Here is a 27397-nt window from a genome sequence, read left to right as displayed (position 1 = left end):
ACTTTTGGCAATATAGTGTAGATTGTATGGGTATATTGCACATTTTCTGAATCAACAGAGTGCCTTATCGAAGTTGTTGAATTTTGTGTCCCTGGTGTTTTTCATGCCAGAGGGATAAAAGAAAGCATACAGTTCAAGCCAAAATAGTGAGAAAATGTGTGTTATTTCTGGTTTAAAGAAGTCATGTGTCTGTGTTTGTCAGACAGATTCAGTAGGCCTACTGGGCTTTAATGAAAGCTGAAAATGTCCCCCAATGTATTTTAAAATATAGGCCTGTAAGTAAATCAGTCAATATTGGCCACTTTCTTATAGGCCATATTCTGTAGGCCTATAATGAAATATATTTAGCATAGACTTTCATGCACAACATTACAAAATGTTCTTGTAGGCTATATTCATTAAATATTTAGCCATAGTAGGCTATTCAATGCTAGACCTTTTGATGGCTAAACCCGGACTAAATGCTCTCCAATAGTTAGTTGAAAGAAACTCGTTGAGTGCAACTGCCGTCCTTTGACACCATACTGGCTCTACCAGATAATGCTGAATCATGATAGTGTTACTGTGTGAATAGTGTAGCAGAGCCATGATGGCCACTGGTTTCTATCAAGTGTTTACCCTATGGTCGTGCATAGACTACAAGACCGACACATTTCCCCCCAATCACATCCTACTGAAAGGCGGAATATCCGCATTTGAAGGAGGATAGGGGCTAGGTGTTGAATTTTTCGGGAATAAACTGTCACTGAAGTACGAGCTTCTCCAAACTATTATCGTGAGAATACTCCTTTCGTTATAGATTGGCTTAACCATCGGTATGCCTGGAATAGAAAAATTGCCGATAGAGGAGACCCTGGAAGACAGTCCGCAGGTAAATGTCTGGCAAAAGGCTTTTCCATTGCATTCAGCTAATGTTAGCTAGCAACAATCAACTGGCTAGCTCTTGCTTGTCTTTGTGCCATGTTCAAAACATTTCTATTCAAAGTGCGATGTTATGAAGCTGACGCCATACATTGTCATCTTGGTAACTCATTTTGAATGTTTGGTGTGTGTGTGTTTGTGTGGCATCCTTTGGTGTTGTTTTAAATGTAGCCTATGTTGATGACATCAGCTTTCATGTTGTCATCGTTGTGCAATTAAAGTAGCTGGTAACATTTATCACTTTCCTCCCCTATGAACTCTCATCGTAACATATAGACACGGGCTTTAGCCTACATCAGAATCGCAATGATGATAGCTTTGTGTGCTTTCAAATCCTTTCAGATGTTGTTCAGAAATTATTGCTGAAACTGTAAGGTTGCCAAAACTCCCACGAAAATAATAAGAATGGAGGATGGGCCAGAGCAGTAGGCTACTCATGAGAGTTGTCACTACTAAAATAGTATTGCATACATGCAAATGCATAGGCCTTCTACACCATGCACATGCATTCGATAGGCCTATCCATTATTTGCTCAATGAAGATGTGAAGTGTTTTTTTTCACAGTATTAACAATACGTTGACATGTCTTGGAATGACACAATCTTAGTTGTTCAGTTAAATATTCAGTGGGAAAAACAACTGCCAGTGCATACTAAATAGTATTAATGTGAATGAACCAAACAGAATAGATTATGAAATTATGTGTGGTAAGCATGATTGAGGAAGAGGCATTTAAGACTAAGGGAGATATGGACTGCAGTTTGTCTATTATGTGTGGTAAGCATGATTGAGGAAGAGGCATTTAAGACTAAGGGAGATATGGACTGCAGTTTGTCTATTATGTGTAGTAAGCATGATTGAGGAAGAGGCATTTAAGACTAAGGGAGATATGGACTGCAGTTTGTCTTGCGTCTACCACACGTTGAAAGTGCAGTGCATTCAGGAGAGGGTTTGCGGAGTGCTTGATCATTCTTTAGTGCTGGCTGCTGAGGTGAATGTACTTCATCTGCAGGGCCCAGTGCAGATGGCCTAGGCCTAGTTTTCGTGGGTGGCATTATACAACTTGCTGTTTTTGACCATTGACTGCACCACAGAAAACACTTAGGGGTCATTCCGTGTCAAATCACCCAGTGCCGGAAAGTGACCCTCTCCGAAAAAATCTGAAATAAATCACAGGTGTTTGTAGACTAGACCTATGCACAAATCTGAAATAGTATACCTGGATCACTAATGGTTTAAAATCTACAGCCCTTTGAAGCTTCAAGTCATTTTAAGCATTGTGGTGAACAGTCCTTTTTGGTCAACTTGCAACGTTATTGGTTCTTTTGGTATTTCACACACATCAGTGAAACTATGTGAATGGAAGCACATTTTCCTGTTGAATTAAGAAATCTAATCAGATGAGACGTGTCTTGTGTAATTTCCCCTCTGCAAAGCTCTGAAAATGGCTATAAATTCATTATGTGAAAAGACATCATCACTTTTGAAGGCTTCTCATTCGAAAGGTATGTGCCACAAATTTCATCAGGTTTTTTTCCCACTCATATATGGACTATAAGGTCATGTCCATGCATCAACTTTGGTTGTAATCGTTGTCATATTGTCAGAGCATTTTGCTTTAATTGGGCTTGATTTTCAAAAAGCCCATTTTCGTCCTATCATTTCACCATGTGGACAGTTAACAGGATTTTTTTTAATTTTACCATATCACATTCTGTATGTGAGGATCATCTGTCCAAAATTTGGGCTTGTTGCTGAGTTTCTTTATTGGAGATATGATTTTTGGAAAATATTCTCTATAAATCCACTGAACTTGCATTGGATCTGCAGTACTACTTTGCACCACATGGGATGCTCTTTTAATACAATGGAAGTCAATGGAAGAGTAAGAGATTCGCTTGTTTGCTGCGCATATCCAATCTAAACACACATTTTATGGTTCATAGTTGAATTGCTCCAAGTAATGATTGCAACATGAACAACATACTACTCATAAATAAATCTTATTTAGCTAAATAAACTGATCAAGCTAAATATACACACATACGACTGACTGATCATACATGCAGCAAGAGGATTTAGCTTGCCATCTTTGTAACAGTTTTCTACACCACCATAGAAGTTGGAAAATGAAAGTCATGAACATATTCAAGAAAAAAGGGGTTTCAAGAATTCAGTGCATTATCAGATGCAGAAAAAGCGTCAGATGCAGTTTAGAGCAGATATTTCACTTGATGAAGATGACCATGCATGTTTCCATCACATAAAAGTTTTAATCAAAGGGTATGAGGGCTCAAAACGCTATTGCCTGGATCCAAGACGCATTCATGAAAAGGAGATAACTCATCAAGTATCTTGTATGTAGCCTATAATGACCAGTCAGTCTTATGTGTGTATAATTAGCTTGATCCGCTTATTTTCTCTAAATAAGATTTATTTATGAGTAGTATGTTGTTCATGTTGCAATAATTACTTGGAGAAATTCAACTATGAACCATAAAATGTGTGTTTAGATTGTATATGTGCAGCAAACAAGTGAATCTCTTACTCTTCCATTGACTTCCATTGTATTAAAAGAGCACCCCATGTGGTGCAAAGTGGTACTGCAGATCCAATGCAAGTTCAGTGGATTTATAGAGAATATTTTCCAAAAATCATATCTCCAATAAAGAAACTCAGCAACAAGCCCACATTTTGGACAGATGATCCTCACATACAGAATGTGATATGGTAAAATAAAAAAAAATCCTGTTAACTGTCCACATGGTGAAATGATAGGACGAAAATGGGCTTTTTGAAAATCAAGCCCAATTAAAACAAAATGCTCTGACAATATGACAACAATTACAACCAAAGTTGATGCATGGACATGACCTTATAGTCCATATATGAGTGGGAAAAAAACCTGATGAAATTTGTGGCACATACCTTTCGAATGAGAAGCCTTCAAAAGTGATGATGTCTTTTCACACAATGAATTTATAGCCATTTTCAGAGCTTTGCAGAGGGGAAATTACACAAGACACGTCTCATCTGATTAGATTTCTTAATTCAACAGGAAAATGTGCTTCCATTCACATAGTTTCACTGATGTGTGTGAAATACCGAAAGAACCAATAACGTTGCAAGTTGATCAAAAAGGATTGTTCACCACAATGCTTAAAATGACTTGAAGCTTCAAAGGGCTGCAGTTTTTAAACCATTAGTGATCCAGACATACTATTTAAGATTTGTGCATAGGTCTAGGCTACAAACACCTGTGATTTATTTCAGACTTTTTTGGAGAGGGTCACTTTCCAAATTGGCTGAAATTGGGTGATTTGACACGGAATGACCCTTAGGAGAAATTAAAACCATAGATTAAGTTGTCCTACAAGACTGTAGCATAGCCATCAGAAAATACTTCTTCAAAGAAAGAGAGCATGAAATTGATTTTATTTAGGAGGTTAATAAATATTTGGTTAAATCTACTCCGATTAGCAAATTGAAGATTTGCGGAATTTCTTTTCAATGTCCATCCTTCTCTCATTGGCAATCTACTCCTGGGTTTCTCAAACATTTGGGCAGCAGGATAGCCTACCTTTGTGAGCCGGAAAAAGTAGGAGGATACCCCTCATAATTGTAGCAATAAAACGTATGCTTCCTACCATTATACTTAGGTATACTTAGATTTCATATTCTCTAAACTTATGGCCAGGTTGTTTGGCAGGTGTGTAAATTTTGCCTTTTGTCAACTGTGGTTTTTGTATCACTTAATGTGAACTGACTCATTTCAAACATGTTTCACATTCATCAGCTAGCTGGGAAATAAGCCAAGCTAAGCAGCAGTCAATGTGACCAATGACCATTGAGTCTAGTGATTCAAGTCCGATTTATGTGATTTGTCACAATCATATTAGAGTTAAATATCAATGTGAGAGGGAGCAATACACATTTTGCTTATTGGTGCAATAGGTCATCATCTGTAGATGTGAATTTCCTTTAAATGATAAAGCACAACTTTATCAGCCCTTGTAGTGCTCAACCTACGACTATATATCTGACCTCTGGAGTTCCATTTTTATACTCCTGTCTGTCTTTTCCCCAGACACGCTCCTTGCTTGGAGTGTTTGAAGAAGATGCAGCAGCCATATCCAGCTATTCACACCAACTTTTTCAGGCCATGCAGAGAATCTATGATGCACAGGTCAGTTTGGGACCACTGATGACATTAAGAGCAAGAGTCACATCATGCAGTCACACAAACTTAATGAAAAAGTTACGAATGTATTATTAGAAGGTATTGTTACATTCATCGTGTGGTCGTTTCTTAAAGACAGACACCCAAACAATTGTTCCTCCTTAATAAGTAATTGATGCGTGTTAATTCATAATTCTATTAATTGCAATGTATTTTCTTGTAGAAGATGAGCGTAAAGCACAGCTGATAACTGGCCCCGTCCGATAATAGGGGCATGTGTGATAGGCTATTTAAAAATACAAGATATCAAATGTGGATGTGGTTAGCGATTTAGCCACTAAAGCCTGTGTCTGCCCCACTAGTATTTGCGGTCAAGGACCATTACTGCAAATCATTACACTTTTTTTTATTGAACTCAGCAAAATGCTCTGTCTGGCTTGGTCATACAATCCAGCCAATCAACACTTTTCTTCAGGAGCACGGAGTGGAGGGATGTCATTTGATTAACTGTTGAACTGTTGAATACCCACAGCCTTTCACCAGAGTCAAGGACTGTACCTTTAAGGTTAACAAGTGTTTCAAAGCTGCATGCATACTATTATGCTGTCCTAGCCCCTCCCTCTAAAAAAGTGGAGAAAACAAGGGATACAGTGCCTATAGAAAGTCATCATACCCTTTTGAAATAATTACTTTTTTTGTCTTACAGCATGAAATCAAAACCCATTTTTTAAAAAAATCTTTTCCAGTTTTATTTACAAATTTAGCTGTACAACATCAAAATAATGAAAAAAAAAGTCAACAGTTCTGAAAATTAATAAAAAATTAAAAACTAGAATAACAGGGTTGGAAAAGTCATCATACCCCTGACTTAATACTTTGTAAAGCTTCCTTTTGCTTTCATTACAGCCATCAATCTGTTTGGATATGTCTCTATTATAGATTTGCACACCTAGATAGGGGATTTTCCGTGCAGAAATTCTGTAGGGAATGGCGATGGACTGCTCTCTTCAAGTCAATCCACAGATTTTCTATAGGATTTAAGTCAGGGCTCTGACTTTGCCACTCAAGGATATTCACCATCCTATCCTTAAGCCACTGCTCTGTTCTTTTGGCAGTATGTTTAGGATCATTGTCGTGTTGGAAGGTGAATGACCTCCCCATCCTCAGCTGTCTAGGAGAGGGACGCAGGTTTTCCTCAAGAATTTGGGTGTACTTGGCAGCATCCATTTTCCCTTCTATCCTGACCAATTGCCCAGTCCCCGCTGAAGAGAAACATCCCCAAAACATAATGTTGCCCCCGCCATGCTTCACAGTAGGTATGCTGTGTTTTGGGTGTGTATACTGTGTTAAGTTAGCGCCTGGAGCTCAGTCCAAAAACTTCAATCTTAGTCTCCAAAAAGTTCGATCTTGGTCTCATCTGACCATAAAAGCTTTTTCCACATGGTAGCAGAATATTCCAGATGTGTTTTTGCACTGAACTCCAAGCGCAATGTTTGGCGAAAACCAACACAGTACACCACCCAAAACACACCATACCTAGTGTGAAGCATGGTGGGGGCAACATTATGTTGTGGGGATGTTTCTCTTCAGTGGGGACTGGGCAATTGGTCAGGATAGAAGATAAAATGGATGCTGCCAAGTACATCCACATTCTTAAGGAAAACCTGCGTCCCTCTCCTAGACAGCTGAAGATGGGCAGGTCATTCGCCTTCAAACACGACAATGATCCTAAACATACTGCCAAAAGAACAAAACAGTGGCTTAAGGATAGGATGGTGAATATCCTTGAGTGGCAAAGTCAGAGCTCTGACTTAAATCCTATAGAAAATCTGTGGATTGACTTGAAGAAAGCAGTCCATCGCCATTCCCTACAGAATTTGACTAAATGTTAACATTTCTGCACGGAAAATTGGGCAAATATTCCTCTATCTAGGTGTGCAAAGCTATAATAGAGACATATCCAAACAGATTGATGGCTGTAATGAAAGCAAAAGGAAGCTTTACAAAGTATTCAGTCAGGGGTATGATGACTTTTCTAACCCTGTTATTCTAGTTTTTAATTTTTTATTAATTTTCAGAACTGTTGACTGTTTTTTCATTATTTTGATGTTGTACAGCTGAATTTGTAAATAAAACTGGAAAAGATTTTTAAAAAAAAAGGGTTTTGAATTCAGGCTGTAAGACAAAAAAAGTAACTATTTCAAAAGGGTATGATGACTTTCTAGGCACTGTAGATACAAGGAAGATAGAGGAATGAAGAACAGACATGCATGAGAAATGATATGCACTTGTGCATCACTTTTAGATAACATCAGTGTTCTGACACTTTTGTCTGTTTGGTCTTTGTCTCCCTTTAGAATGAACTCAGTGCTGCTACTCATCTCACCTCAAAGCTGTTGAAGGATTATGAAAAACAGGTACTAACCAGCAGCAGCTCAAATGCATATACTATGCTATGCTCTTTATTAGACAAGTTGTGAGTGTTATGAACCTCATTTGTGGCATTCCGGGCCATTGTTGCTTTTAATTTGCCTAATTGGCTACATATGCATATTATCTTTATGGCTCATATATGGCTAGGGTCACAGTGCAAGTGTTAATTGATTCTTTGCTGAAATAAATTTTTTTTATCATTAAATGTGGCCAATATCAGACTCCAACCCCAGTGTGGACTGGTGATCGTTGGATGAATAGAGTACCTGACAGTAAAAGACTGCATGTCGCATTGCAAAATGTCAGACCTGTATCAGATTTAAACCACATGTGGAAATGGCCCAAATCAGAGTTGAAAAAGTCAGATGACTTGCGCATCTCACACTATTTTAACAACATCAGATATGTGTGGCATCAAGTGAAAAAATCAGATGCGACTATGCTCAGTCTTCCGTCAGTCTTCAGTTGTACTCATACTGTGGTAACTCTTTTATAGCGATTTCCATTAGGGGGCGATGATGAAGTCATGAACTCCACTCTGCAGCAGTTTGCTAAAGTCATTGATGAGGTGAGTCATCCACAGCAAAGGTGTTTAGCGCCTGCTCACACACACAGGCTCATACACAGAAACACACATACACCCAGGCATGCACACATACTGTACATCAACACACACACTAACACAAACGCACACACACACAAAATATACATATGATCTCACAGACAAAAGAACTCGCACACAGTTCTTTCACATAGAGATAAACATAGTAAAACACAGAAGGACGCCCCAAGCACACAAAAACAGAGACACAGATACAGTGTACCTAGACGGTTTTCAGACCCTTTCAAGTTTGACACATTTTGAGTCCTCTTGAAATGGATTTGGAGATACACTTAAAGCTGGGTGTACAAAGAAAGCGCTAATACCGAGTCTTCTATGTGCAGAAAGCAAATGCTGTGCTTTGTCATATTGCGTGGAATTTATGTAAACAGCGCTTATCCTATCCCTGCCCTCTCTACAATGCAAATTGCATGCTCACAGCTGAACCACAAGTGCAATTGAATGAAGTTAACTGATTGCAGCATTAAAAAGAATCAAAGTTTAGCGATCATGCATGATTATAAGATGTGACAACAACATACAGTTAGGCCTAGTAGTTCTACTCCACTTAAAAAAAGATACTAGGCTATTTACTGCATGTAGGGCGTAGCAGACTAGGAAGTGGATGACGTGAAAGTGAAAAAATAATATTAGATAGGTAAAAAGGGTTAAAGTTGCTTTTGTCACGATGATGCATTTACAAAACAGCTGTACACGCACACACACACAAAAATATACATCAGCTTTTAAAGTGTGGACATACCTACTCACAGATATGGATGGTTTTCCAACCGTCTTGAAGGAGTTGAGTACTTTTATGTAGAACACCTGTTGGTTTACTTTCTTGCAATGCAATACTACACTTTATTGACAATCTTTTGTGACATTTTAGAGGAGGCTGAGTCTCGTAAAAGGGAAGTTTTTTGACTGAGACGGCTTCTTCTGGTTCAGATTCTGATACATTGGTATCATAAACGGGAAGGAGATGGTGACAATTTCATACAGTAGCCGACGTAATGCAAGCCAGGTCAACACTTAAAGTCATGTCAAATGTAATTAATGTAGTATGCGGTAACACAGCAGAGATGTGTTTGTTATACATGATGTTGCCACATCGATTTACGCATGTAGGCTACCTTAATTCCCTTTGCATGTGACGAATACATTTGACAAACACATCACATGTGAGTGCATTGCTTGATGACTAAATGTCACAAGTCACGGAACAGAAGATGCCTGTCTAGTATAGCAGCTATACTTTTATTTAGGTTTTCAGCACAAAGTGAATTCCGCCTGCACTTTGTCTTCCAGCTCAGCTCGTGTCATGCAGTCCTCTCTACCCAGCTGGCAGATGCCATGATGTTCCCCATCACACAGTTCAAGGAACGTGACCTCAAAGGTTGTTACATTACGTTACATTACCTTTGGCTGACTCTTTTTAACCAAAAGCACAAACAAACATAGTTAAACATAGCTGTTTGGTCTCTCTCATCTTCTCACAGAAATACTCACTCTGAAGGAGGTCTTTCAGATAGCCAGCAATGGTATGGGAATGATACTGCATCTACACTTAATGGAGAAATGAAATGGGTCTTCTGAACACTATAACACAATGTTGTGCAAATAAATAGTATTTGCTTTTGTTATTTGGTCTTTCATGTAGATCACGACACGGCTATCAACAGATACAGCCGTCTGTCTAAGAAACGGGACAACGAGAAGGTCAGTCTTGGTCTCTACTACTGCTAACTGAAGCTAAAAACTTATGTCTGGATGGACACTGAAGTACTGTAATAGCTGCCTGATAAGTAGGATGCCCACAGCCTCTATAATAATCAATCATTATTTCTAGTGCAGTATTGCCATGCAACATGGTCTCAATACAATAAACAAAGTAATAATAATAAAAACTTAAAACATACAACATCCAAGTAAAGTCAAATAAAGTGATAATAATAATAATAATGTATGGATCGATAATGTAGATATGGTTACTAAGGTGTTGCTAGGGTAGACATGGTGGTTGAATAGTTTAATGAAAGTTGCTAGTGTGAAGGTAGACAGTTTAAAAGTTTAATGTGGATAGCTTAAAGTTGTTGATATGTGACTGAAGTCAAGACAGGTGAGCGAATACTTTTGGCAATATAGTGTAGGTGGGCCAGAGGTGAGCTAAACAGATGATGACAGCGCTGCAGTGTCAAAGTTGGAAACATTGGTCGTCGTGTTATCCAATTGTGTGCAGAGATCTTTTCAAATGCTTAGTGCCGCCCCTCGAGTTGAGCCATTTTCATTACTGATAGCCAGACCCTAATTCTTTCTATATACTTTTGATATACTCATGAATATCTGGTAGAGACTCAGCCATAATAGAATAGTGAAATTACACTGTACAATCAATAAGCATTGGCATCAATCCCCTTTGTAAAACGGAAGTCTAATGTATTTCCATATTTATGGCTGACACCTTTCACATGTTGGGTCAGATCTAGACTAGATACAAGGTCCATGAATACCATTGCTCTAGAATCAGAGCAATCATTAACATGCATATTAAAATGACCCAGGAAAATTACTTTTATTGTATCTAACAAGTGTAACCGACAGCAGTTCCGAAAACTCAGAAAAGTTCAGAAACTCAGTTCAGAAAAGTAGAGCTGTGTTTAGGGGGTCTATACATGGTCAAAACAAGAATGCGCTGCTGAGTTCTAATAATCGTAGCTAAATGTTCAAAGGTTGAGAAATCTCCGAAGATGCATTGATAACAAGTGAAAAAGTTTAAACAGATGGAAGCGATTCCACCCCTTTTTTACCTTGTCTAGCAGAAAACAAGAAGTTATGATCTGGAGGGGAAGCCTCAATAAGAGTGGTTGCGGCAGTGGATGATAACCAACTCTCAGTAAGAAGAAATTGAGTTCATGTTGAGAGATAGTCATTGAAGTAGAAACTCTTACTGGAGAGTTGCTTATGTCTCCACATTGGCCAGGGTGTCTGTGCTGGTCCTTTCTGATGAACACTAGTGTTTGCATTTGTGATGTTAGTATTAGGATCAGAATATTAGGATCTGGGTCTTGACTTGTTATGCAAAGCGACTCATCTTGGCTCTGTAAAGAGTTGAAACCTAGTAAAAACTTAAGTATTTTACGTGGACAAACTTTTATAAAATGTTCTGTTCCCTGGTGACAAAAAATGGAAAAAAGAAGAATGTCATTATGGGTCTGATCCTGAGTTAGTTAATGTCTTCGGTTTTGTGTGGGCAGGTGAAGAGTGAGGTTATGGAGGATGTCTACACCTCCAGGAAGAAGCAACACCAGACCATGATGCACTACTTCACTGCACTCAATACCTTGCAGTACAAGAAGAAGATAGCCCTACTGGAGCCACTGTTGGGATACATGCAGGCACAGGTAAGGAGGGAGTGTTCACACAGTTCCGTGATTCAGTTGACACTCTGGACCCATAGTAAGTATGTTGCATTCATCAAGACCAATTAGTTGGCCAAGTGTCTAGGAGGGCCTTCTCAAAAGGGCACTGGACATTAAGGGGCAAAGGGCCATGTATTTGAGCACCTTCATCGGCCTGATGCAGGAATTCAGTTCTTGGTCCTTTTTGTTACATATGGCATGCTCCCTGATTATGTGGGATATAGCATGTTCAGCTCTTGGGTGGAATATCTCCTTAATGGGAGTAGACTACACACTGACATTCGTAAGTGGATGGAGTGCCATGCGTGGGCTTATTTCTGAAACTGCCTGTGTGGTCCTCTACAGTACCTTGTACATTGTACATCAGTTGGTGGACTTCAATATCCTGCATGTGTTTAATTCCTCTCTGGTTAGATCAGTTTCTTCAAGCTGGGTTCTGAAAATCTCACACAACAATGGGAAGACTTCCTGACCAATATTGGCACCAGCGTGCAAAAGTAAGTGATTTCATGTTTTAGGATTGCATGCTACATTTAACCCTTTTGGCACTATTAACAGATAACTTCTTCATGCAGTTTTTCCTTTATGTTCATTTTGCTGTGGTGGCCCTCCACGGCTAAATGAATGTCCCCACTGTAGTTGCAGTTGCAAGTAGAACTCGAGGTTATTAGTTTCACTGATGGAGCTGATCCCACTCAAAGGGAACCTCAAAGTATTTTCCATATAGTAGCCTATTTTCTCACAATAATAGTGAAAGTGGAACTTGGTTGAGACCTTCACTCGCCATGTGCCCTTTTAGTTTAGTGCATAGTGCCGGTGTCATTCATTTCTTGCATGTCAGATGGAAGATGGACCTATCTTTTGCAGCCTATTTCTGAATCCTGTCCCTCTCAAACTACAGTATGTTAAAACAGTGTGATAAGCAACCATCATTTTAAGAAATGACAAGGAATTCCCCTGGACCCCCCTTGTTATTCTTACTAGGCTATAGGTTCAAACCTATGAATGTGTAAGCCTTAGAACAAAAAAAAAATACAAGCCTCATAGGTCATTCCGTGTGATATCAAAAAACTACAGCCCTTTGAAATTTCAAGTGATTTGAAGCATCGTGGTGAATAAGTAAGGGATAATGGACGACACGCTGTGCGGTTAGTCAAAGTTAGTGCACGTTCTAGACGGTGATACGGCCCGACGCGAAATGGAGGGAGGGACGTTCCGTCTAGAAAAGTGCATTAACTTTGACTAACCGCACGGTGTGAAGTCCATTATCCCGCTTATTCCACTGTTGCCACTTGCGTTGTATTCGTTTCCGCTGCTAATTTAAATGTTTTAATCGCTAGAACTGTATTGTTTGTAGAACTCAGACACATTTCAACTAATTTCTCAAACTGCGGTTACTAGTTCTAAATGGATGGTTGCTATGGCAATCCTTTTTGTTCAACTTGCAACATTATTTGTTCTTTTGGTATTTCACACACATTAGTGAAACTATGTGAATAGAGGCACATTTTCCTGTTGAATTAAAAAAAATCCAATCAGATCAGACATTATGCAATTTCCCCTCTGCAAAGCTCTGAAAATGGCTTTGAGACATCTTCGCCTTTGATGAATTTGTGTCACATACTTTTTGAACAAGATTTTTTCCCCACTCAAATACGAACTATAAGGTTATGTCCATACATGAACTTTGGTTGTTATCATTATCATATTGTCAGAGCATTTTTAAAAATTGGGCTCGATTTTCACCTGTCAGCCACTGGGTGATTTGAGACGGAGCGTCCCTTGCGTATAAGTAATTAGTCATTGTGTGTAATATAGAGCTTAATAAAGACTTTTGTCTTGTCTGCCCCCACTGCTAAACAAATATTAGAGTAAGCACTTATGTTCTTTTATTTAATGAGCAATGACTATCTGGTGACTAACACCTACAGTACAGCCTACACAGGATGTTTTGTGTGTCCTGTCCGTATAGCACAGAGTGTGTTGTAACATGGTGTGGATTCCTGTGTGCAAAGAGCTCTTGTACACAAAGAGTTTTTGCACACAAAGACATTGGGACTCTGTTGTTTGTAGTAGATGTAATAGTAGTCCATAGTACGAGGGCGGAGAAGTAAAGGGGTGTAAGTGACATTTTGGTCAAAATTGAGTTATATACAGTATATCACCTGAAAGCTCTTTATGAGCTCTTTCTAACTGACACAATTATAGAAGTAAAATATTTATAAATATACAGTTATTGAACAAAAACCAAAGGTCTTTAACTGTGAACATATAGAAGCAGTTAGATTTGTTTTGGCTCTCCTGTAAAGTTGGTGAAAGGTCACTTAAGCCCCTTTGCTTCTTAGCCCTCGAGTAGTTTATCATATGTGTTCATTGCATTCATGCATTGCATGCATTCATTCATCTGCTTTTTAGTGTTCGTAGAGAGATGGATGGAGAAGTGGATACTATGCAGCAGACCATTCAGGACCTAGAGCAGGCCAGTGACCTGCTGTACATGCCTGACCCAGATCCCAACAAGATCCCAATTGACCGCACCCTTACCCGGAAGGCTGGCTACCTCAATATGCGCAAGTATGAATCCGAAAGCATGGATATGATCCAGTATTGTCCAGTATGATCCACAATAGACCACACATAAGTGTGATCTGCTTGTTTTACCATACATGTCCACAGATCCAAGATCCAAGCTCTAAGGCAATGTCAGGAATTGTTGCAAACTTTTCTTTTTTCAATATGCAGGACACATACATATAGGCCTAATGTAGAACATTAATATTAACATTAATTCATTTCTTGGTTAATACAGATGCACTAGTTTGTGATTGCAGAAGCCTTGAGAATCATGAGGATGTCTGTGACGCCTGTAATAATGTGACTATCATTTAGCTTTAATCTATTTGCTTGTCTGAGCTGATGACCCCTACTATTATTGTCTCTGTCTGTGTTTCAGTAAAACAGGCCTCGTGTCCTCGACCTGGGACCGACAGTACTTTTTCACCCAGGGAGGGAACATGATGAGCCAGTCTCGTGGGGCCGTTGCTGGCGGGTTGGTCATGGACCTGGATAACTGCTCAGTGATGGCTGTGGATTGTGAGGACAGACGTTTCTGCTTCCAGATCACCTCTTTTGATGGCAAGAAGTAAGGGCCTGACCCATTTGATTTTCATTCCTGTAAAGCATCAAAGGAGGTGATATTAGGGGTGTAAATCGGAGCCTTCATGCCGATTCGATACGATATCGATTTCCTAGGCCAGCGATTCGATTCTTTTCGATTATTTAGAATTCCCACCGATACGATTCGATTAGATTCGATTCGATTTTTTTTCGATTATTAAGTATTTTTTTAAGTTAAAAAATCTAGAAATAGAAATAATTTGCCTTTTATTGAGAATACAGAAACAGTAGCCTATTCTATTCACATGATGTGTATGTTACAGTATAAACAGGGCCAAATTATCTTTCTACCAGCCACAAAACTTTTAGTGCAGTTTCTTCCTCCACACGCTGTGACATAGGCTACCTGCTGACTGTGAGATAACCTAATACAAATTGTAGGCCCAATATATCTGCTATTGCATATGCATTTTGTGTGTAATCAATATTAGAAGATGAATTAGCTAAACGTTTAACTTTAGGTAATTTAAGTCATAGGCAGCAGCCTTCACTGTATTGGCGATGTGAGATTAAATAGGTGTCTATCACTTTAAGGACGTGAACTTGCGAAAACGTTCTGAAGTTGGAAAGATTTCCTGGCCGTGTCGTGGTCATATAGACCTGAAAGCCTATTATGTAGCGGTACAGTCTATGATAGTTGCAAGCTAGATGTCACTGTTAAAAATAAATCAGTCCACAACTGGAGGACTTTTTGAATCTAAGGAACATGCACAGCCAAGACAATATGGGAAACGAACACAAAGCATGTTTAACTAACGGGATAAACGTTTCCCCAAAACTTTAAATTGATTCGTCTGGACACTCGTTTCTCCAATTCCACTTCGTCCTAATAATTAAATAACACCTGCTACTCAGAACACAGAAATGTTCAGGACACGTAGCCTAACTTGTAAAACGACACAGTAACTAAAACATGATTAAAATCAGGATTGAGGTGAGGTCTCTAGAATGCATTGGCCAAATGGCATTGCGTATAATAATGAATGACTAACGTCACTGTTAGCGTGCTCACTTGATCTGACGAATACATCAGCTGTTTTCCACAGGGAAAAAACGTGTGCATCAGGTGAAGCTATGGTAGGCCTAACAGTGAGGGTCACTAAATGCAAAACGTAGTCCACCAACTTATGCGATGATGACAAAATTCGCAGCCTATAAACGCTTTGTTGCGGTGCTGAACGTTTACAGTGAAGCAATGTCAACAACCCGCCAATTTCGAATGACTAATTCTACTCGCCAATGCAGATTTTCACTCACATTTGGCGATTGGCAGAGGGTGCCAATTTTAAACCCTTACTAGGCTAGAAAGTAGAAGACAATGAGGATAGCGCTACCCGCAGATTAGGAGTAGGTAGTAGGCTACCCATACGAGCGTATGCTGAAAATAAACAGACGGAAAAATACTAAAATAAATACATTAATCGATTATCTTGCGGACGTATCGATGCATTGAATCGCCGGCTGAAGAATCGATGCATCGATTCAAATCGATTAATATTTACACCCCTAGGTGATATGTGTTTGCTTTACTGCATCAATTCTTTTTTTTGCTCTCAAACTGTTCTACTATGTTTGTCATTAGCAACCACAAAAGTTACAAAGCCCCATTGCTTGTTGGTTTGCCAATGACTTGTTGAGTTAATTCACTCATGACAATAGTTGCATTAAATGATAATGATGAATCAAACCTCTGTTTGTTCTAGAGTGGGCATTTTACAAGCAGAGAGCAGGAAGGACTGTGAAGAGGTAGGAACACAAACATTTGCTATGCACAATCTTTTCAGCATTGCAGACAGAAGATATTCTCTAGTTCAGTGGTCAGGTGGCAACAGGTGGCTTGTGGGCCAGAACTGTAGTGCCATCCACAGTGACTGGCAGCCCTGGTAAAATTGAGTGAAAAAAGAGATCCAATGAACACAGCGAAAAGAGCCAAAACACTTACTCCTGCATTTTAAGCCAAGGGGCATGCAGAAGTATAACATCATCTTTGTAAGCTTTAGAGGAGAAGCAAACACAAACTCAGGAAGTAGATTATACAAAACAAGTGTTGTTTTTTTATCTAAATAAAAGTGCAAACAATAAGGTGCTGACACACCGGTCAGACTTAATTATTGATTATTTTCTGGCCTGCCAACTAATTGCTGAGATGTGGGGTTTTGTTAGTAATAAGATGTGTAAAATGGACACACAGATATTAAATGTATTATGTAATCTTTCCTGTGTCCATGTAGTGGATTGCAACCATAAACAACATTTCGAAGAGGATATATTTGAGTGAAAATCCTGAGGTGAGTTCACTTCTCTGCATTCTTGTTATAGAATGATTGTACAACTACTTTCTTGGTGGATCAGAGCATTGCAATTCCATTCATTAGAACTCGGCCAGAGAACGTGGCCATTTGCATTGCTGTCATGTTGTAATGCTTTTTCAACCTTTTGCAGGAAATAGCTGCTCGGGTCAACCAATCCGCTTTAGAGGCTGTGACGCCATCGCCCTCTTTCCAACAGAGGCAAGAGAGTCTGCGAACAGTCAGCATGTAGGTTAACAGTGCTAGGCATTGACCACTCACTCCAGTAAACCTAAATGTAATCATTAAAGGTTGGGTACGGAATTAGCAAAACGGACGGCAGAGTTTGAACATATACAACCTCAAGTCCCGCCCTCCATGCACGAGCGACAATTCAAATGCGCAGCGTGAGAGCGAGCCAGGCTAAATGAAATGCCAGCCTGGCGTCTACAGCACTATGAGCTCTAGTCTCCATAAAATCACTCACATCAACTTCCCCAATTACATTCTTTATTCACCTCCAAAGGGTTGTAGTACATATGGTTCAGTAGCCATAGGTGTGTATATTTGAACAGAATCTGGTTTGTTCTTACCAGGGCGATTATCTCCTGAAATATCCAAGTTTAGTGCTGGCCCGTTGGTTCGCCAATTCCACCGTAGCTCCAAGCTGTTAAGTTTCGATTTCATGTTTACAGCACTCTTCGTGTCACGGTAAAATGTAATTTTTGCTACATAGCTTATTTATTGCGTGGGTGATTGAGTTTCCGTAGATATCCGCTGCCTTAGTTAGTTTGTATAGAAATGAAGTGACACATACAACAAGAGGGGAACATGGACGTGCAGCAGCAGGCAGTTGGTTTCGTTTCAGCACTGACTCGCGGTCACCAGCTTTCGAAAGGGTCGCGCGCGGTGGGGAGGAGGAAGAGGAGTAAGACGTTAGATTGACGAACGAGCTGTGAAATGATGGTATGGGGTGAGGAATTCTATTGGCTGGAGTTTTTCGAGCCCTGCCCGTTCCGCAGATGATTGACGTGTTTAATTTACATTTCAGTGCTTCCAACTTAGTGGCTATAAGTGGGTTAGGAATAGGATTTCAAGTGATTTTGCAAAAATGGCCAACAAAGCTCATTCCATACCCTACCTTTAAGTATCAAGTCATGTACATCTTTCTTGTGTAATTGAGATCATGGAACATTAGATTACTCTTTTCCTCCTGTTTTTCAAGTCTTATTCAAGGACCTATGTGACTAAAGAAAATATTTGTTTATCTGCTGGGAAATTGATGAATTTGTTCTCACTTCCAACTCAAATTTTAGGCAAAGTAGGCCGAAAGCAGGACGCAGCAGCAGCCAGAGCTCAGTGGGGTCCGAGTCACCTGCTCTCTCCTCCCTCTCACTGGACTCACTGGTGGCTCCTGACACCCCCATCCAGTTTGACATCATTTCACCAGTTAGTGAAGAGTATTCTGGCCAGGCCAAAAGTGCTGCACAGGGCAGGTTTGTCCCACTTTTCCAAATGTTGTTGTATTGTGAACATTAATGCTAGAAGTATACTCGACGCACCCGACCTGTCGCGCGACAATGTGACGTCAAAATTACGTAATTTCCTGTGTCGCAAGCCACATTTCAGCCGCGCGCCGACCTGTCGGACACCGAACATTTTTTATCAACCGCGCGCGCCAACCTCGCACGACAACTAGGAAGAGATTGAAGCCAAGCTCACGGAGCCAGTGTCCTTCTACAGTCATCAACCACATAAACCACATTCAGGCATTATCATATAGCCTATCCAACATCTTAAATAAGCCCATTCATTTTTAAAACGACTGTAGTCATGAAGTTTGAATAATAGTAGCCTAAGTTTGAGAAGTGGGAAGTTAACTTGGCTAGGCTGCAGCGAGAGTTGCCGTTTGGATGACTCATTGTTTACAGTCGTGAACTACGTTGGATAAGTTAACGCAGTGAGAGTTGTAACTGGAGAAATTAGGGGGAAATGACTAGGACCGAGGCACATAAGCATTCCAACAAAAGGTAAGGAAGAGATTTATTTTCAACCAAAGGATATCTGCTAGACCTAAAAAAAAAATCTCTTTCCATTTAGGGAGATTACACAAACTCATCTCATAAAGGAGATGGTAGGCTAATCCTTCAGTTGTGCAAGCTAAGTCTGAAATGTCAGCAAATTAGCTAGTTGCTACTGCCATTAACGTCAATGGATACCGTGCCTCTGTTCAGGAGAATACTGCAAATTGTGTCGCGACTACCACGCGCAAGTATACATGGTTACAACGTTCCCCGTGACGTCAACATGTCGCACGACAAGTCGGGTGCGTGGACTGTACCGGGGCCTTAAGGCTTTCACTTCACTCTCAGATCTTGTTTGGCTGATGTCAGGCTTGTCTTAATCACTCCTCCCATTTCTGAAAGAAGGACCAACCCATTTGGAGAGTCAGGGAATTCACATTCAGAAGATGGAGAAGGTAAGGAGTCTATATTTGTGGAACTTATTGAGCATGTTCATGTTCAAGCACAATAATTTAAAACAAAATAATGAATCTGACTAATTAACAACATTTAATTTACATTTCAATGTAGTACTGACCGTTAAAGTGTTATAGTTTTCTCTTATCTTTACATCTATTTTTTGTTCATTTCCACGGTCATTTGTTTTTTATACCAGATGGTTCTTGTGTGGAACGCAATCAAAGACCAATCACATGCTGTAGTCTCAAATTATTAATGACCTTCTTTAAGAAATACAGTCCGTCTAATATCTCTTTCCACTGAGGATTGTTGTGTGTAGTGTCACTGTCAGTAAGCGCTCATAATTACCCACTTAAGCACATACCAGTGTTCCTCAGTATGCATGATTACCAGTATGTTAAAGGGATAATCCGGAGTGAAATGCACTTTAGATCAATTTTTCGGACTATTGGGAGTACATACGTTGAGTTGACACCAAAATCATGTCATTCGGATGTATTTTGAGAAAGTTCGAGTTCACCGTTTTTAGCCAAAACTCGTTAGCCTGGAAGTGACCGGGGCACATCCTTTCGCCGCTACAAAACGCTATTTTTATACCTCTTCTACTGTTCCAAACAACACTACACTTACATGGTAGTGAGTAGAGGGTCCCTAAAGCCAAACCGAAGTATCCCCACGTCTTTATGTGGTCGGATAGAGAGTCCAGAATGAATTTAATCGAGTCAGTACCTTTCCGGAAATGTCGCTGCTGCAGCTGGCAACGCTTTAACAACACTTTATTAACATACTACTGTAGGTACGGACTCGATTAAATTCATTCTGGACTCTCTATCATTTAAATGTACTACATAAAAGTATGTACGCCTTTTTTAATGCCTGTCTTTGTAACGGCTGTCTTTGTAACGGCTGTCTTTGCTCAGATTCCATCCTTCACCAGCTCTTCATTGTGCGCTTCCTGGGTTCTATGGAGGTGAAGGCCACAGAGAACACAGATGTCATCTATGAGACCATGAGGCAGATCCTGGCAGCAAGGGCCATACACAACATCTTCCGTATGACTGAGTCACACCTCCTAGTCACCTGCGAGTGTCTCAAGTAAGAAACAGTCTCAGGGTATGTTTTAACAGAGGTCCCATTTTCACCTGAGTGCCAGAATAGAACAGTGCAGCTAATTTTGAAGTTTGCTCTTCATTGATGTTTGTCTTGATTAAATAGGAAATTGAAACTAATGATATTGATGTACAGCTATTTCACTCAAGCCATTTGGACCTCTAGGATATGTAGCTGAAGTGACAATTCTACCATCTCATACTTACATATTTTACTGTTTGGCTCTTCTTCCTTCAGGTTAATTGATCCACAGACACAAGTAACCAGATTGAGGGTAGGTGATCATCCTATGTAAATTGAGTGCCATAGGACTCAGTGTATAGTTGGCTATGTATCTTATAGCCCTCCTTCTGCCAGCAGTGCTAGCACTCAGTGGACGTGTCTCATATTTGTTCCCTTACGGTCTAGTTCCCCTTATCCAGTGTGGTGTTGTGCGCATCTCATCAAGAGAACAAGCGACTCTTCGGCTTTGTTCTTCAAACAGCTGGAGGGAAAGGAGATGGACGACCAGTCGTTGTCTGTTACATCTTTGAGTCTAACAATGATGGGGAGAAGGTAAGGGGCAGTGTTCCTACTAGTCTCACTCAAGAGATAGTGTGATAGATTGATGGATTGATTGATTGATTGATTTTGTTTATTTAAGTGTCAAACATCATGGTGCTCAGCCCTCATGGGCTTATTAAACACTGCAATAATAATTTCACAACAATTTCATAATTTCACAATTATCTTCAGATAGCCAGGTAGTGTCACTGTCTACTTTAGCTGCTCAGATATCATATGCAGCAGCTAGAGCACATTTTCTGGAACCAAGTTCTAGATTACATTAAAAATGCCTTAACAGTAGTAAGTTTCAAATCTAGACCTCCCACTTTCTGCTGACTGATCAAATGCACTTCCAGATGCATTCTGTCTTTTAATTAGTCCACTTTATGTCTTTTCTGTTGATTGTAATTGATGTACTTTACCTTTTAAGACAAATATTTTTGCTCTTGCCCTTTTATGCCTTTATTTACTTTTATTCTTTGTTTTTGTTTGTGTAAAGCACATTGAATTAACTCTGTGTGTTCTATAAATAACCTTGCCTTCCCTAGAAAAGGTGCTTCGCCATGTTTAGTTCTATAGCGGACTTTACCAACAAGTATTTCTCCAGAGACATGAGAGACCTGGCTGGAAGGTGTATACTACTGAAGCATATCTGATTGGTTATTAGGTCCCTTTATATTTAGTGATTTATAAACAAGCAGTAGTGCAATTCTGTGACTTACTGGAGCCAGTGCAGGGACCTACAGTAAGTGTTGGAGTAATGTGGTCAGGTGTTGTAGTAGTTGTGAAAAAACTTGCCGCTGCATATGATATCTAATAGGGGAGCTACAAAAGGCGCGTAACTGAAGCGTTCCGTTCGTGACGCATAAAATTCATTTTAGAAGACTAGTCTACTTTTTTTCGAATGTACGCACCACTGTCGCGTCTGGTGTAGCTACTTCCATTGATTATAGTGATTATTAACTGCTGCAACATGCGTGTCGTGAACGGAACGCTTCAGTTACGCGCCTGGTGTAGCTCCACTGTTAGAGTGGAACACTTGATCAACTGTAGCTCCTGCATATCTGAGAGTGTAACATTTGATCAACTCTAGCTGCTGCATATGATATCTGAGAGTGTAACATTTGATCAACTCTAGCTGCTTCATATGAGTGTCACTTTTGATCTTAAAGGTGCAGTCAGGGATTAAAAAGGACTAGATCCTATGCGCTTCTGCAAACAACTGTCAGGGATTTTGCAGGAAGTCATTTTTGTTTGTGTTTATGTTTATATTTCAATTTATTAGCAGTTTATTTATTCAACACTTTTGTGCAAAAATGTATAACAACATTTATATTTTATCCAAAGACCAAACAAAACGCACCAGAGAGGTATATTACCGCCACCTTCAGTATTCCCAGCAAAATTCCACGCAAGGTTTCAGTTTTGTTGCCACTTTGTTTCTGTTTTCGGAGCCTGGGTTTGTTCTACAGTGTGCTCATGGTATGGGCAGCTAGCGGTCGTGAGGAGATGATTGCTGAATGCGATTAAAAATGTGTTAGGCTTGAAATCGTGTAAAATCCTTTCCTTTAATATGTAAATGTCCTTGTTTGGTATTTATTGTCTGCATTTTCTGTTTCTAAGATCTGTGATAGTGTGGGCTTGGCTAAACAAATCGCTTTCCATTCAGAAATGGTAAGTTAAGGATTTCAAATTATTTATACTTGTTGGGGCCTGAATATTGGCCTTTCAACTAATTTAGCACAAATCAAGACAACTACCACCAATTTCATAGTTATTATAGATACTTAGATTTCTCTTGAATTAAGGATTTCTCTCTCTCTTGGGAAAGGATCGAAGAGCTACAGAAAAGCAGAAGGAGCTGGAGAAGGCCAAAGAGAAGCAGCAGGAGGAACTGACCAAACAGAAACAGATTGAAAAGGTACGTCTGGAACTTGACGCTATGGACTGACCCTCAGAAATACGTACACAATCTACTTATCCTTAGAAACAAAATATCAGATGTAGCTGACATGAGTGAGGTTTCCGTTACTGGTATTTGGCCCGCTACCCAGGTAAAGGGGACAGGTATAGGAACGTCTCGCTATTCAGCCCTTTCAGCTGTTGGGTTTCCACTTGCTCATAGGATTACACAACATTTTGCTTACGTGCAGTTATATTAACTAAACATTCTTGCTACATAAATTAGCCTATCCACGTTGAAGGCGAAACATATCCAAACTGGTTTTAATCATCAATATTTTTGCAACAGCTTGTAGTTACTTGATAAATATCTAAGAGAAGAATCCGCACACTACAAGTCTTTGTGAAAAATAGCTTTACTGATAGCTAGCTTTCTGTCGTTAGACCTTCTTCAGGCAGAGTGAATCATACAGACAACAGTGCTGAGTTAATACACCTGGCTTGATTGAAAACACCTGTGTCAAAAAAGCATCATGGGACATATAAGCCTAACTTTGAACTGCTTGTGCTTTGTTTTATGATGGCTGTCGCCTGATGTGTACAAGGCATAGACTTGTTCTCTTTTTCTTGTATGTATATGTTTCATGTATTATCTAAACTACACTACCCATGATGCTTCACTGACACAGAGTGTTTTTCCATACAGAGACTTGTAAAGACCACATGTCCCATGATGCTTTTTTGACACAGGTGTTTTCAATCAAGCCAGGGGTGCGTTTCCCGAAAGCATCGTAAGCCTACGATGATCGTAAAGTCCCTCTTACGACCGTCTTAAGATTTGCCGACTGTTTCCCGAAACCATCGTAGCTTAAGAGCATCGTGAAAACCCTCGTAGATCTACGAGTGATCCAGAGTTCTCGTTACTGCCTAAGAGCGTCGTAACGCTATGCCTCAGTGGAGTCACCAGCAGGATATGCAGGGGGATTACAACTAAGAATATAATGATCCAACTTACGTTACCATTCTTTATTGTAAATTTACTTGTGATGATTCAGATTTTAGCGTGCAAAATAGCATTCATTCAATGGACATAATGTTATTAAAACCGGACAAGAATAGCCTACAAGTTATGAAAGGAGACGTTGCCAGAAAAGTTTGCCATTATCTTTTTGTGTAGCCTTTTATTTTTTATTTTTTATTAGGCTTATGAGGTAAAAACAGAGAAAGGAATATGTGACAATAGTCTGTTCTGCATCAAAATCTAAGCCTATAGGCTATGTTAGTTAAGCCTACACATATCCTCATTTTCTTATCAACCTCTAAATTCAAACAAGTGACACGAAACATTATTGCACAGGCAGCACACCGTGCTCTCACAAGTAGGTTAGCAAAGAACTCGCCTAAACGATGTAGGAGTAAGCTAGCCGAAGCCTAATATATCTTCCAACAAACATAAAAACGGGGCAACAATCTAATGTTAAATAATACAAAAGTATGTATGCGTGTGGTATATGGCCTAGGCTAATTGGAATGCTTACATGCAGATGTCAAAGGTTTTCTATTTTCGCATTGATGTTAATTAATGTATAGATCCGAAGTTCAGACGGTGGCTTAGCTATGACGTGCAGTCACCTGACATCACCACTCTGGACTCTGACCATCACACCTGACAGATTCACTCTGCCTGAAGAAGGTCTAACGACCGAAAGCTAGCTATCAGTAAAGCTATTTTTCACAAAGACTTGTAGTGTGCGGATTCTTCTCTTAGATATCCAGTCACTCTTAATCCTGCACCTCACACGGATGAGCGGTGATTTTTTACCTTTTAGTTAGGCCTACTTGATAAATGAAGTTCTGATTAGTTAAAGTCTATTTGTAGCGGACATCAGTGTAGGCTGCCTGAACTGAAGCCAATAGCCTAACCGACAGTGAATGTAGCTGTAATGCCTGCCTTGCTAGGTTTGAACAAATGTGCTTGTCGTCTTCCACTCGCGTCTCTTTTACATCTTGCACCTCTGCAGGTTTTAGGGGCTGCACTGAAGTACTGACCTCAAAGTAGACACTTGTATCAACCCTGTAGAAGTTCTCCAAAATCATCTTTATAGGGCTGTTTCGCTAATGGAAATTTGCGCTAACAACCTAGACTCCTAGAGAACCTAGACTACCCCTGAATTCTTCTAATGTAAAGCTGACTATGACAGCCTTTCAGTGCTGCTATAAAGGTAAATATTCCTGTGAATGAGATCAATATTGTCTCTTGATTTCTCCATCACTCCCCCTATATTAACTTCACTTAGTGCATGATGATGAAGGAATAGATTGATTGAAATACATTCTTAGGCTTGTTCTCTCATGTCAAATGTACTGTTTGAATGGCTATCCTGAGCCATCGTAAGGGCGAGGAGCTGTCCGCGTGGGAGTGCTTGGTCGTTTTACATTTGGGGTCACGCTGTACGTCTATTGCAGTTTATTGTAGTTGTTTCAGGTAACTTTGATGATGACACCTGTTTAATTATTGCCTATTAATACTGTTTCAAGTAATGCCCGATACAAGTTTGTATATTAAGTGAATGTAATTAATTAATTACATATATTCATATGTATGTATGACGTACCGATTCAGTCTGCTAAAATTTCTAGGAATGCTTTTTAAAAAGCCAGGTCATGTTAGATGCTTGTTTATGGTCCTATTCCCATGAAACTCTCTCCTATTGGTTTAACTCGATGGCTGTGCCCAGCAGGACCTTGAAGAACAGAGTCGCTTGATAGCCGCCTCTAGCCGGCCCAACCCGCCCACAGCAGATGGACAGTTCCTGGTGCTTAGCAACAGCCAATCAGAGGACAGTGATGCTGGCGAAGAGGGCCGGAAAAAGGGTGAATCAGAGGCCTGATCATTAATTGTGTACACCTTCCCTCTCAAAAACTGTCCACATGGCCACAGCCCTGCTGACGCCTCCCACTGAAGGGCCTCTGAAGGGAGTAAGGTTTTGAGAGACAAAATGACAACCAATCATTGTAGCAAGCAGGGCCTCCAACAGAGGAGGGAAGGACAAACCATAGAATAGGCAAAACCTCCCCAATTTTTTTTTTTCAGTTCATACTATTTGTTCTGTACATAAATTCTGTATTTTATGCTGTCTCTGATATTCAAAAGATATATAAAATGCTACTACATTTTGTATAATTCACTGCACTACTTCATACAACAGCATACTAAACATCAGAGAAAATATTATTTTTTATTTTAAAAGAAATGGGGTGTCTCACTCTCAACAGACTAATTTTTGTAAAGGACTTGTTATAATATCTTTATTTTGGTGCTGCACTCTAAAGCGTACGCTTACTTTCGCTCTAACAGCCTTTGCATGCCCTTTTGGTTCTGTGAAAAGGTTTTTGTTCCATTTGTCATGTTTTGTTACTTATCAAGAAAAAAAGAATTTTAATGTCTGCCGAAGAGACTGCCCTAGCAGAAATACTATGTTACAACCTTGTATTTGCCATCATTCAGGATAGAAAGAATGATTTACCAGTGTTGTGTTTGTGTTATGAGAGAGATGAGAGAATATTTTTGTTTTTCACATGAATTCCTTATAGAGTGCAATTTCTGCTTGGTCAGCTAGACATGTTCAATTTGACACTGAAAATGGCAAAATAAGATGTAATGATCAATTTAGGTTACTGAATGATGGACCACTTTGTTTGCATTGGTGCATTTGATGCTCTGCCCTCGACTCATGCCCAGTACATGTACATGTGTGTTGCTGGTATGGTCATCTCAAATCATGTTTTAATTCTCAACAGAGTTTGAGATTTACTGTTCCCTTGAAGCACACAAAACTGATATCAAATTCACTTTTGTATGTATGCAATAATTTTACAGACTCTTTCTGGTAAAACAACACTCAAGCTGATTGTATAGTATATTATAACTATCTTAGAGATATGCAGCAACAGCCCTGCAGCCCCTCAAGAAGTATGGAATTGAATCAACATATCAAGTACCGTTTTGAAGCAAATAAAGATGACCCTTTTAACTGCAAATGTGCATGGTACAGCAAGAGTCTGCAGATTATTTTTTAATCTGATCAATCCTCAGACCTGTAGCATGTCTACTTTATTTTCTTTTTTTGCCATATTCTGATTTCAGTGGGAATTAAATTAATGCATATGTAATTACCTTGAATATAACCAGGTATTTGCTACTCAGTATCCTTAAGCACAAATTAACATTGGACATTGGCTTTGGATTTTAAGATAAAGGGGTTTCAGATCCATCTCTGCATGGATCTTGAACAATTCTTAAGATTTGACCCTATCTGTGTGCTAGTATGCT

General features: G+C 39.6%; 1 protein-coding gene across 4 annotated transcripts; it reads left to right on the top strand.

Moving 5' to 3' along the window:
- Nucleotides 1-686: 686 nt before the first annotated feature.
- On the top strand, nt 687-27397 carry appl1 (adaptor protein, phosphotyrosine interaction, PH domain and leucine zipper containing 1). 4 transcript variants are annotated; one of them, XM_062544675.1, is made up of 22 exons: nt 687-871; nt 5010-5108; nt 7460-7519; nt 8032-8103; nt 9448-9535; nt 9639-9680; nt 9800-9858; nt 11394-11540; nt 11973-12055; nt 13974-14132; nt 14512-14700; nt 16439-16481; nt 16967-17023; nt 17178-17272; nt 18340-18519; nt 19453-19502; nt 20427-20601; nt 20854-20890; nt 21025-21171; nt 22786-22836; nt 22994-23083; nt 25806-27397. In XM_062544675.1, the coding sequence occupies exons 1-22, from the start codon at nt 818-820 to the stop codon at nt 25953-25955; spliced, it is 2127 nt and encodes a 708-aa protein (XP_062400659.1). In that variant the 5' UTR covers nt 687-817; the 3' UTR covers nt 25956-27397. The 4 variants fall into 4 exon arrangements, with proteins under 4 accessions (XP_062400659.1, XP_062400658.1, XP_062400657.1 ...); XM_062544674.1 differs by having other exon boundaries at nt 25803-27397; XM_062544673.1 differs by having other exon boundaries at nt 19450-19502.

Source organism: Sardina pilchardus, chromosome 9 (genome assembly GCF_963854185.1).
Source record: "Sardina pilchardus chromosome 9, fSarPil1.1, whole genome shotgun sequence".
Lineage (NCBI taxonomy): Eukaryota > Metazoa > Chordata > Actinopteri > Clupeiformes > Clupeidae > Sardina > Sardina pilchardus.
Note: the sequence above shows the minus strand (reverse complement) of the source record. Positions and strands in the feature narration are given on the sequence as shown.